The sequence below is a fragment of the Chamaea fasciata genome, unplaced genomic scaffold (assembly GCF_029207755.1).
Source record: "Chamaea fasciata isolate MVZ Bird 193981 ecotype frontalis unplaced genomic scaffold, bChaFas1.0.hap1 SCAF_7, whole genome shotgun sequence".
In the NCBI taxonomy this organism is placed as follows: domain Eukaryota; kingdom Metazoa; phylum Chordata; class Aves; order Passeriformes; family Sylviidae; genus Chamaea; species Chamaea fasciata.
The window spans coordinates 50,339,209-50,352,004 of NW_027094092.1; the positions used below are offsets into that span (position 1 = coordinate 50,339,209).

The 12,796-nt window shown below is 40.5% G+C and overlaps 1 protein-coding gene across 4 annotated transcripts in view; it reads right to left on the minus strand.

Annotated features, from left to right (window-relative positions):
• Positions 1-404: 404 nt before the first annotated feature.
• BCL11B (BCL11 transcription factor B) overlaps positions 405-12,796 on the minus strand; it is a 92,105-nt gene continuing 79,713 nt past the window's right edge. For all 4 annotated transcript variants that reach the window (XM_066188772.1, XM_066188770.1, XM_066188771.1 and 1 more), the window contains one exon: positions 405-2,446. In XM_066188772.1, coding sequence (XP_066044869.1) covers positions 435-2,446 — 2,012 coding nt within the window. In that variant the 3' untranslated portion in view covers positions 405-434. The remainder of the gene's footprint in view (positions 2,447-12,796) is intronic.

A 12,796-nucleotide genomic window follows, 5' to 3' on the forward strand; every position in this document is an offset into this window, starting at 1 on the left:
TATGTTTCTCTCCTACAATGCAAGTAATCTCAGGCTACAACTGGGTAAAATTAAAAAGGGATACCCAACAAAATTTTAAAAGAAATTTAAACAGAAAGAATAAAAAAAGTACCTGCACATGCCAAAAAATTACAAAAACCCAATAAATACAGAAATTATTGCACAGTTAAAAGGCTCCACAATTTTTACTGCCTTAATCAACCCTCGGGTTTAATAGAACTTTGTAGACACAGGTTATATTTAAGTGCCAAAGTCTGGCACCTTACCATAGTTATGCTAAGTTATGTTTACGGAGGCAAGTTAGGTCATCTTTTCTCAGTTGGAAATAGTTAAACTGTACAAATAAAATGTTACCTAGACCCCTGAAATTTAACCTAGTGGAGATGGGGTGGGGGGCGGGGGGGGGGGGGGGGGAGGGGAATGGGGGGGGGGCCTTAGCTTCTTTCTGCCTGCTCAATTTTGACGTCATTTGTCAGCAAATGTTCTCCATGCCACTTTTTCATGTGTTTCTCCAGGGTGCTGTAAACACTGAAGGGCATCTGGCAAATGTCGCAGCGGTAGACCTCCTTCCCTATCTGGCCATGCGTTTTCATATGGCGCGTCAGCTTACTGCTCTGGGCACATGCATAGTTGCAGAGCTCGCATTTGTAAGGCCGCTCTCCAGTGTGGCTCCGACGGTGTACCGTCAAATTGCTGCAGTTCTTAAAGACCTTGCCACAGTACTCACATGTATCGCTCCTGCGTCCTTCCTTCGAACTGGGTCGCCCGGGGCCGGGTCCACTGATGTGGGGGGTGCTGCCTCCGCTGGCCGTGCCGCTGCGCCCTGAGAGCCCCCCGTCCAGCATGTCCCCCGGCGGAGTGGAGAAACGCAGGCTCCCATTCTCCGATGAGTGCTCGGAAGAGGTGGCAAAGGGGGATTGTCGGGAGTCTGTGAATCCGAGGAACGGATCCTTCATGAAGTGCCGCGATGCTGCATACCCTACCAGCCACTGGGAGTAAACATTTTCGGAAGGTATTATCGTTGCTGGTGGCAAGTCCAAATCTTTCTCTACCTTTATTCTTTTAGAGGAATTGTTTAAACTGGGGCTCGTGATAGGTGTTGGCTTGCGGGGGAACAAGTTTGGGAAGGGTTCACCCGGGCCAAAGTTTCTTCCATTGACCGTACCTTCCTCAGTGCGGTCCAGCTCTCCTACCACTGAGTCTTCATCACCCGGATCTCTCTGACAGAGGTCTCGAGGACACAAGTCTCGCTGGTCAGAGGACCTCTTCATGAAGCCACTCCGCTTCTGTTTCTCAGCTAACATGTCGTTATATTGCTGAATGGCACCTAGACTTACATTCTCGATGACTTTTCCCAGGACAAGGGATTTCTCATCTGGCAGCGACTTAGAGCCGTTTTCTCGGTTACGACTCAGCTCTGAGTCCATACTAAAGCTCGACTCTGGCCGGCTCTCATTTTCAAGCTCCTCTTCCTCCTCCTCCTCTTCTTCCTCTTCTTCGTTGTCATGGCCCAGGGAAGGATCGCTCTCATTCCTGAAATCTGCCTCACTGGATTTCAGTCCCTCTCCAGTGAGCTCACTTGTGCCTGGCTCGGGGGAACTAGTGGTGGACAGTCCATCATCTGACCTGCCCGTCATGGAGCCAGCTTTATGCATATGCGTTTTCATGTGGCGTTTTAGCTTGCTGGCCTGGGAGCAAGCATGGTCACAGAGCTGACACTTGTAGGGCTTTTCTCCTGTGTGACTGCGCCGGTGCACGATAAGGTTACTCTGGAACTTGAATGTTTTCCCACAAAATTCACAGGACTTGCTCTTGGCCTGAGGCTGGGGAGGCGTAGTGCTGCTGGGGGGCATGGGGGGCAGTGGTGGGGTGCTCAAAAAAGGTGATTTAGGACTTGGCTGGAAGGGATTCAACAGACGATGCATAGGGTTGGTGCGACTGGGTGAGACTGGCGGAGGGGTAGAACTGTTTCCTGCCAGCTCTCGAAGCCTTCTGGAGAAATCCATCGCTGGGGACTCAATTGCCATGGGGTTTAAACGCATAACTCTGTCAAAGGCACTGGGATGCTGGGCAACTAACCCCATTTCTTCGGCACTAAGGCGATGTGGATCCAGATGATGACGAGGCGGTGGGCTGAACAGCGGAGGCGTGTTTGGGAGCCGACCCTCACCAAAGCCAGGGTGTTCACGCAAGATGGGTCCTGTCATGCGCAAAAGGTTGAAAGGGTTGTTGTCTCCAAGAAAATTCATCAGCGGGGACTGTGCAACAGTCTCCGGTCCCAGAGGAGGAGGGATGGTGATGCGTGGAGTAAGGGAACTGTTTGAAGGGCTTGTTTCCAGGTAGATGCGGAATCCATGTGTGTTCTGGGCATGCTGAAGCAAGAACCAAGCGCTATTAAAAGGCTGCTTGCATGTTGTGCAAATATAGCTTGAAGGCTCATCTTTACCTGTAAAAGAAAAAACAGAAAGAACACTTAAAAAATAATACAGCGGAGAACATTTAAATACAGTTGGCATTCACTTTATTTTGCTAACACGCTTCCTCCTTGGCATTTCTGAAAGAAGGATTTAATTGCAACGTATTGACTGATTTAAATTGTTGAACAGCACATTTACTCACTGCACTTATTCATTTAACATGTATGACAAATATCACACATACGCATTTGTGCTATATATGTTTACATCCTCTAATTTGCAAATAAAACCTTCTTTTATGATGTGTAAGGATCCAAATCCTTTCATGTGTTTATTCCACAAAAAGGAATTTGTTTCAAGGGATTTATGACTACGGATAAAAAACAAGAAAAATGCAGTGTGGTAGGTTTTACAAGGCACCTGTTAGGACCTCCAGTGGCATTTTCACTCTCTCGTTTTATATACTTCATGCAGCAGTCCCCTGAGATCTTGCTGAATTTAATTTATACATGCTTAAGTCATAGCAGCACTTCCATTTTTAAAATACCATGTAGATACTTAGCCACAAAAGTCCTATTCAAATCAACAGGAGCTTGGAAAAACTCCATGCATACCCTTGCATAAACCACTTTGACGTTCTTTTTGCCAAAACACCAAGAAGCCACTCAAATGAAACATCCGGTAATCAAAGCCGACAGCACAGTTGCAATTAACAGTAACAAATGTCGGGCCGCGCTTGAACTGGGTCCCAAGAATTTCTGAGCCTGAGCCTGCCCTCCAATGCAGAAATGCTCACCAGAGCCAAAAACACTGTTCTGTTTGCTTTTCTAGCCTCTTGGAACAACTGCATAAAGGTGGAAAGCATTCCTTTAACCTTGTTTCAGCTTTACATAAAGGACAGGCGTGGACAAGTCTGCATCACAGTCATAATTTTGCTAGCTAGAAAATTCCGGTCCTGGGCACAATATAAACTACGTGGTGATATCTGCAAAAAGCACTTCCCTCCTTGGCCCCCCCCCTCCTTTTTTCAAGGCCTCTGCAAGACTCTGATAAATTCATAAATATGTGTCAACTTGAAAATCATGACACAGTATTTGTTTTGTTGTCTGTTTTTAAATGAGTGGGAGGTTTCCTGAAAAAAACCTGCCCATTTTATAAAATCTAAAATTAATTCCTTGCCTACTTGTTTGTTTATGAGAGCACATGTTTTGTTTAGCAATGTCCCTACTGAATCTAGAGGCACTAAACCTCGTGAAAGTTCAATTCTTGAACCAAGCTTCCTGCCTGACCCATGATGGACCAAGGACCCAAGCAATGCCTGATTCAGCCTCTCCACAGGAACTCAAATCCAAAGCTGAACTAACACACCCTTTCTAGATGGGGGGCTGCCACTCCCAAAAGCCTGTTGCATGAGCTTGAAAATGAAAGAGTTTATAAAGTGAACAGAACCATATTATCGAAACTACCTTGTAATGAGGAATGACTCATAGCCGACCAAAAAAAAAAAAATTTAAACTTGGGCACATCGAGAGACGCTGATTGAATTTCCCTCTTCTGGCTGTTGCAGGAATGACTGCTGCTAACAAAACCTACAAAATCTTAGACAAGAAGGCTAGAAGTTTATCTGCCTACCTATCAGTCTGTCAGTTTATTTAATCTTATCAACCAATATACATCCATAACATCATAAAGGAAGAAGTATGGATCAGATTGAGACTTATTTACAAAGGTAGGTGATAGATGTGGTGCAAGTCTTCATGCACTTAACTGATTTAGTAGGGCTATTGCTGTGGATAGCAGCTTTGAACCCTGATTTCAGTGAAGCTGTCTCTTCACAGCCAATAAAAAATGCACACAATACAGTGGACATTTCTGCCTGGCTGACACGGCCCCCACGCCCTGGCCCCACACTCTGTGTCTCTATGGGCCAGACACAGTTGCTTTGATTAATTTCTAACAATCACTGTTGGAAAAAAACCCAAAGTTTGGGAACTGCCCGTGGCTTGGAAAAAAGTGCCTGTAACTGCTATTGACATTAATGAAAGCCACATACAAACACGGAAAGGAACTGATACATTACCCTTAAAAATCTACTCAGCACTGAGGCAGTTAGGAAGTTTTATGTCAGCTTTGCAGCCAAAGCAACAGTAAATGCTCCCATTATTACTTCAAATATTTAAATTTCTGTTTCTTACAGAAATATGATGAAAATGTCTAGACCTTTAACTTTTCTTGCACAGCAACATGTGTAGTATAAAAAGTGACAGAAATCACTGAAGCAGACTAAAGTATATAACATACTCTGTCAAAAGCTTTTTTAAACAATATGTTTTACCTCAGCTCACCCTAGAATAGATTTTAATAAAGCCCCTTACGAAGTGTGATCTAATAGCAAATGAAGTGCAGCATCTTACAAGGTCATATATCTTCAAATTAAAGAGTGCTCTGCACCCTTCACCTTCACTTTATCCACTCTAATTAATCGATTTATTACCCACAGCTGTTCAATTCCTTCATTTTTAAAGTCACAGCATGCATTCATTTTTGTTGTGCTTTTTTTCTTTAAAAAAATAAAGTGACTGAGTGTCTGTATATGTGCATGCATTCTCTTTGCTTAGCTCAAGAACTGACAGGAGGAAGAAAGCAGCTGTGTATTAGGCAACAACAACAGCAACATGTTTACTTCAGAAAAGGCACATATGTAAGAAGAAAAATTCCTGAGCAGGCTGAGGATCAAGGCCAACCTAAAACTGAAATGGCTGATTAAAAAAATTACCCTCAAAATGGCAGCTGGCTGAATGCTTGCTATTATATGTTACATGAAACTAAGATTTTGGTTTGTTTTGTTCTCCAAAACTTCACCTCCATGAAATTCAAGAGAGGAAAGCAAGTCCCTATCTTTTTAGTTTTCTTTCAGAAAGACAAAATTAGTGCTACTAGTGATCTAAGATTTATAAGGTAGCAGTTATAGGTCTTCTCTCCCTTGTTTGTTTTGTTTAGCTTTTATGTTCCTTAACCCTCCTCTCCAGGAGACCTCAACACAACAGCAAAATTGATTGTAGGCTACCTGGCTACGAAATCTTTGACTGATGCATGAATGTTCATATGGGCATACCTATACATGTAAATTTTCACAACTCTCAAAGACTCTTCCCAGACTCACTGTTTAAAAAAAAAATTTGAAAATAAAAAATTGTTAATTGCAATATTATCACTACATGGTTATCGTGCCTAAAAGCTGCCCTGAGCAATGTAGATGCTCACTTTTAAGAACAGAGCAATGTCAAAAAGTCTTTGAAGATCCACTCTGGACATTTTTGTGTTCAAAAACTTGCTAAATATTTTAAACATGCCCAGAAACAGCCATGTATTGCTCAAGAATGAGCCTTATATTTAATAATACACCTACACTATAAAAGTCTTTTTTTATAAGGCTACTTTTGATATAAGGCTATCTTAATCCCTTGCCACCTGCACTGAAATCTGTCTAAATACCCACTTTATGACAACTAGCTATATAGTCTCTGCCATATGCAAGTCTTTATCACTTTAGCATGTGCTTGACTTTGAGCATGTGAGTAATCAACATCAGTGAAACTTAAGCATAGGCTGAAGTGCTCTGTTGGATAGTGATGAAATTATTCATGTGCTTAGAGTCAAACACAAGCCAAGACTTCATTAATACTGTTCGATGAATTGCACATGGTTTTAATCCTACAGTCTGTAACTAGGCATGAATTTTGAGGCTGAGAGCTGAAGCATAATTCTTTATTTTTACAGAAGTTGGTAGATATGATGTATGTACATACAGAGATGAGACATCCAGGTCACAACTCCTGAGCAATCAATTGTAGCTTCCAGGTTGCAGTAAAGTCAAACAAATACCGCTGGTTCAGACATGATAGAGGTTTGTAGGGCTGAATACTACTAAGACCTACTGAAGTGGTATTTCAGGTATTCAGAAATACCATTTAAAGGCTAGGAGGGATTGTCAAATTAAAAGAATGAGAGGATTAGGATAAACCCTAAGGTTTGACCTCATCCAATTCCTGACCCAAAGGATAATAGAGTCATGGAATGGTTTGGATTGGAAGGGACCTCAAAGTTCATTTAGTTCCAGCCCCCTGTCATGGGTAGGGACACCTTTCTCTAGACCAGGTTGCTCAGACTTCCATCCGGCCTAGCCTTGAACACTTCCAGGGATGGGACATCTCTAACTTCTCTGGGTAACCTGTTCCTGTGCCTTGCCAATCTCACAGCAGAGTCTTTTTTCCTAATATCTGCTCTAAACCTATTCTCTTTTAGTTCCCTCTTTGTTCTGTCACTACATGTCCATATCTATGAATCTATTCATATCTATGCCAACTGCTCCAATATCCTGCCTCAAAGGCCACCAAATGGAGAGCCTATAATCTTTTTAAAGTCTACCTCATTCCTTCTCTCCCTTACCATCAGTAAGATCCTCCAAGTGCCTAATCTAAATCTTTCTTCCTGCAATTTAAGATCTTAATATATTGTCCTACCCAGATGTACATGCAAGACACAGGAAACAAGTTAGTCTGCACCTCAGAGTTATCATCCACTCCAAGGATTTGCAGGTGAACCACTTCATGTCTTTTAGCATTCCCTTCTCCCAATTTGATTTGGAAATGTTGAGGGAGAATTCACTTGGTATTGGAGTAGTTTGTGGCCATGCTGACTATTTGCAGTATGAAAAAGACGCTATCTTCTTTCCAATTTGAATTGCTGAGTTCAACTCCCAACTATTAGATCTTGCTGTATTTTTACCTGAGAGATTAAAAATCTCTCTAGTATCTTCTTCCAAAGCAGGTAATTATAAACTATGAACTTATTGAACAGTCTTGCCTTTTCTGCATATTATGACAAAGGATGGTCTTTTCCAGAAATATTAAAATGTGTTCCCTCAATTAGTGCATGACAGATTATGTTCTATTCAAAATGTCAAAGCAATAATGAGCCTTCTTCTTTTTCATGAACAGCTCTAAACAAAGTTGAATTCAGACCCTGCCTCCCAAATTCTTCCCTTACAGAGGACAGTGAGAAAATACAGGTCATAACAAGACTAGGCTGGTCTGCAGGCATCCACCCCACTGCACCAGTCAGCCTGAATCCCTGACTTATCTGTTCCCTGCAGTCTGCCTTGCATCATTTAGTGATATGCAGATCTTCCTTGCCCAGTTGGTACATAACTTTCTATATACCCTGAATGCCGAGAGCCTTTACCCTGGAGATAAAAATTTCCCTCAAAATATCCTCAGTTATTCTGGATACCATCAAACAATAATCAGCATGAGATAAGAACTGTTGAACAGTGTGAGATAAGAACATTATTTTCTGCTGAGCTACAGTGACATCCAGTGCCTTATGAATCCTCCCCTCAGCATGCCTGAATAATTCCATTAGCTGTAACAGGGAACGGACTCCCCTTAATTTTAATCACCCACCCATAACCCCTGCCAGGACTGTGGTGAGGACCTGCAGTCAGGTCCATATAACCACTGCCATTCTTTACCTCTAGCAGTACTTTCCCCATAATGTTTCTGGTTCCATTTTACAAAGTTACAACAGCAGCTATAAAGACGTTAAGGAATTTTAATGCTGGTTTACTGCACCAGAAGTTCAGGAAAAGTAGAAGCTTGCGAGCTTTTACAGAAAGGACACCTTTTATTGTAGCGCTCAGGAACAGACGTATCAGGTTCCTACAATCTTTCCTCCAATATTACTCTCTTCTCCACCACTTGATTCTTAATGAACATTTAAATAATTACTACTCGTTATTATGATGGTTACTCTAATAATACCAATAAAGGTAGCATGGATGCTCCATAAAAACACACCTTTAATTGAGTTATTATTAAATTAAAATGCCACAATTGAGAACACAATTTTAACAAGTCTCCTCATAAGACCAGCTGACATTAAAGAGAAGGGCATTAAATACTAGAAAGATTTAATGTCGCATGGTGAAAAAATATATTGTCATAAGGGGTTTGACAAATCACCCAGATAGGGGCCAAATGCTTTTCAGGTGTCTGCAGTGTGGATCTGCTGTGTGACCTATATCAGTTCATGCTTGCTGCTTGACTGGGTCTGCAAAAATATCTCGAAATATAGGCATTTATGCTGAAGGGGGTTTATAAGCCATGTCATAATTTTAAATTTTCCAAGTTAGCAAGAACTTTTTCTCACCTATGTTTATAATAGAATAAATATTTTCTGAGTATACGCAATATTGAGAGTTCTATCCTCTCTCCCTGCATTCATTGGGCTGTTTGGAAATGTTGTTACCTCCATTTCAGAAGGACTGACAGTCTCAACAAAAAAGAAATGTAAAGTAGGGTCCAAGTCTGGGTGTGAATCACCACTGCCAGTCCAATGCCAGTCACTAGCTTTAAACAGCAAACACAAAGGTCTCATATCTCTTTACACCTCTCTTCATATTAATTCTGTTTTGATGGCAGCAAGAACTAAAGATGGAAAACAAGCACAACTCCTCTATCCATCCCCAGAGCTAACACAGTTCATCCATCCCTATACTGCCTCTTCTAAAGAAAGGGCTCAAGAGAGTCTTGCAGCACATCCTGCTGAGGGTTACAGGGACTATCACCAACAGTTCATAAAGTTAGTGTCAATTGGAAGCTAAAGTTGGTATTTTATGACTTAACAAGTCGCCTGCGGTCTCACAACCCACGCACCTCCAATTCTACACTCAGATAAACAGCCCTTGTCTCCTGTAAAGCTCAGCCAACCTGAAGTGCCTCTCAGTCAAGAAGAGCAGATGAAGGTTTAGGTGTAAAAGCCCAAGCATGAGGGGCCACAGAGCCTGTCATCATCTGGAGATGGGAAATCTCAGGATGAGGTCAGTGAAAGGAAAGAATGTGACAGGAAAACAAAAATGAAATGTTTTTAAGAGGTGGATGGAAAATCAGGGGTGTCTGAAGAAAGAAGTAATCGTGAGGTGTTACTTCTCAGTTACAGAATCCTATTTCCTCCCATACAAGGCCTTGTTCTCTTTTCCTACCTTGCCTCTTGATAGCCTATCTCCTCCAGTGCCATCTTCAACAGAAGAAAAATCACGACTTCATGCAATATTCTTCTCCCACACACTGCCTGTATGCTTTACAGCTATCCCCATCCTCTTTCTACCTTGACTAGTGAGACTGCAAGTTCTCAACAGAGATTATGCAAGAAGCTTCATGCCAAGAGAACCTACACACCCCACAAGACCCTATCAATCCCTTCACTGATTTTGATTAGTGATCTGAATATTCTTGAGAGCATTTTCTACCTGTTACAAAATATCGACAGTAGTACTGGTTGACACAAATATTAAAAATATTAATATTAAACTACTGTTAGCAATGTACAATTAATTCGTCCTGTGCTAAAGCCAACTGTCAAACTCCAGTTTTGGTGGATTAAGTGCTGCCCCACTTATGGGAGACTATTTTATTTTCTGAAGCCATTTCAGCAGTGGTTTTTCCTATTCGGCAGAACTGCAAATAATCTGTTTATCACTCTTGTAATAATAAATATCTATTTTCTCAAATTAACTATTTTATTAAATGAGGGGAAAACCAGATGGATTAATTACCAAACACAGAACTGAGAAGTCACTGTCATGCTATCTACAGCCAACTTCTCAGAATTCCAAAACAAAGAGCATGAATACTTGAAAGTCTTAGTGATATCAAGCTGATTCTCCTCACCAAACTCTGATTTGACTTACTCTGCTATGAATTCAAAGTAGCTGTGATGATCACCAATGCAGATTTTTCAAATGTTTCCAGATAAACTATACCAGGTTGTCACTAACAAGGATCTTAACTAGACTTTCATGAATATACCAAGTTGCAATTAATTTGGTTTTTTTCATTGAATTTTTCCCAGAAGCATATTATATGTCCTCACTGGCATTTATACTTACAAAAAAGGAGGAGGCTGCAGGCAGACTACAGCCATGCATAACACAAACAGATGCTTCCTGCTTCTTAACGGACACGGGCGACCTTTGGCTGAAGCAGCTTGTGTTCAATGGTCCCATTTTCTGTGAGACTTAATCATACCTCAGATCTGTACTGCCAGATCCACATAAATGAACCAAATACACAGCTCAGTTTAATTTCTAGTGAATTACAAAATGGTAATACTATATTTTTAGGCATAAAATGTCAATAGGCATTTTGGGCAACTTCCTTCTGGATGTCCAATTTCTCATTCCTTAAAGAGCTTCTGGCTTACTGGAAGTTAATGTTCAGCCTGCAGAAGTATAAGAAATGCTTTTACTTGGTGCAGAAAAGGAAAGAAAAATGTGTTGCAGAAGTTGAAATTTGTGACACAGGGATTTTTACCCAGAAGCACTATTTAAATGGAAGATAAAAAACATGTTTGTCATCTCTGAACACCTTCTCCTAATTGGTGTTAAATCTAAAATGCAAAGGCAATTTATAAAGCAGAGGAAGGGAGAAGTGTGAAAAGTAAGGAGCAAACAGGAAAATCAATATTAAAAGATCAATAGTGAATGAGTTAACTTTTAAATTAGCCCTTTGTGATACAACAGTTTCAACTAACTCCACCTTTAGCATCTAAACAGCTTTGTGTCTTTTAGATAGTTTCTTTGAACCTAAGACATCAACTAGCAGACTGAACGGATGTTTTACAAACCTGCTGCATAAAATGGTGAAAATTATCAGCTCAAATGGGGAAGGCAATACAGAGGGGCACCATACCCACGTGAGATTAAAAGACCATAGGACTACCCGTGGCTGGTGGTTTAATATATGGGATCCCATTTACAGCACTCATGAAAAACCCTTGTACTGCTCAAGGACACTTTTAGGCCTTTTCTTTGCATAAGGTATTCAAATGCATTTGAAATAATGTCAGTCTTTTCTACAACATATGAAATATGCCAGCAGCTTCCCTTTAAATCGGTTTCCTGTAAGCAGTTTTGTTTGAAAACTGGCAAGTGCTGGGATTTTTTTTTTTTCCCACAGACTTTTCTAAGGTGCCATTTTTTCATCTTACAGTCAAGAATTCTCAGTAATCTGAATAGGAACTAAACGGAGGGTACATGAAGGAAATTGTCCATGTCATATAATGGAAAAACAAAGAGTAAATTACAGAACAATAAAAAAAGCCAAAGGGTTAAAACAAATTTTCCTGATTTTGTTTCTTTCCCCAGGAGTACTTCTGCCTGTTTTACTACAACTATTTCTTAAGGGCATTAGGTGCCTATTCATAGTTAGTAAATGAAATAGCATTTTTGTTTTAATTCATTGCTTCTTTAACAAATGCTAACTCCCATCTCTGCTTCTTTAAATCCACAAAATCTCCACATTCAAGCCTAAGAAGTATTGTAAAGGCTGTAAATCTTGTTTTAATGGAATGTACATTTAGCTATGAGGAGATAATTGACGTTATGGAGGGCCTAGATGCTGAATTATATAGGTTATCTAATACAAAGGGGACTCATTACCGAAGCACTACAAACAAGTAGTAATATATGTATATTGTTCTGAGTGGCGTTATAGCAAAAGTGTTCAGGTCTGCAGGGATTTATAAAACACAAGAAAACAGCAGACATGCACTTGTAAATTTGTCTCATTTGTCTCTGAAGTTAAAGGTTATTCCCTTGATCTGAATTTGTAATAAAAACATGCTAGACTAAGGTTTGTAGAGAATGTTTGAATATGTAAATTGTGTATAATGATAGGCAATTATAGGGTAAAAACTGGACCTTATGAATGTTACAGAATTGCATGGAGCATCAAAGTATTTTCCTTCAGATGAAATATTTATCTTTTATGCATGTTATAAGCACTTTTTCAAAGGTATTCAGCAACCTATTTGAGCAGAGAGTTGACAAAAATCAAACCATTACAGCCAGCTAAGACTGTGGGCTTATGCACAGGAGAAGCCACAGCTTTTTACAGAATATACATAATAAATCTCTTGAACTAATGGTTCCGGAGATGGATCCTCAAGGACAAGTTCCACTGATTTTCACTCCCTTAGATGAAAGCTGGTCAGATGTTCCTGGGTTTTTTTAAAAACGATATGGGGGTGGAAGTGTAGGGAGGGAGACTGCAGAGAATAACTATGTAAGAATGTGAATTTTCTTGGACTGATTCAATGAAGCCCCGTTTGCCCTGCAGTTCATTGGCTGCTGTTTTCAGGGAACAACAATAATAATAATAATAGTTAAAAATAAATAAAAAATAATAATAGTAATAAAGAACCCTCTGTCAAGACAGAAAGGAGTAAAGCCAAGAGACGATACTATAGTTTATGCTACTGAAGATAAGGTTTTCTCCTTCTCTGAGCACGACAGTCTGTTCAGGTTAACCAACTGCAGT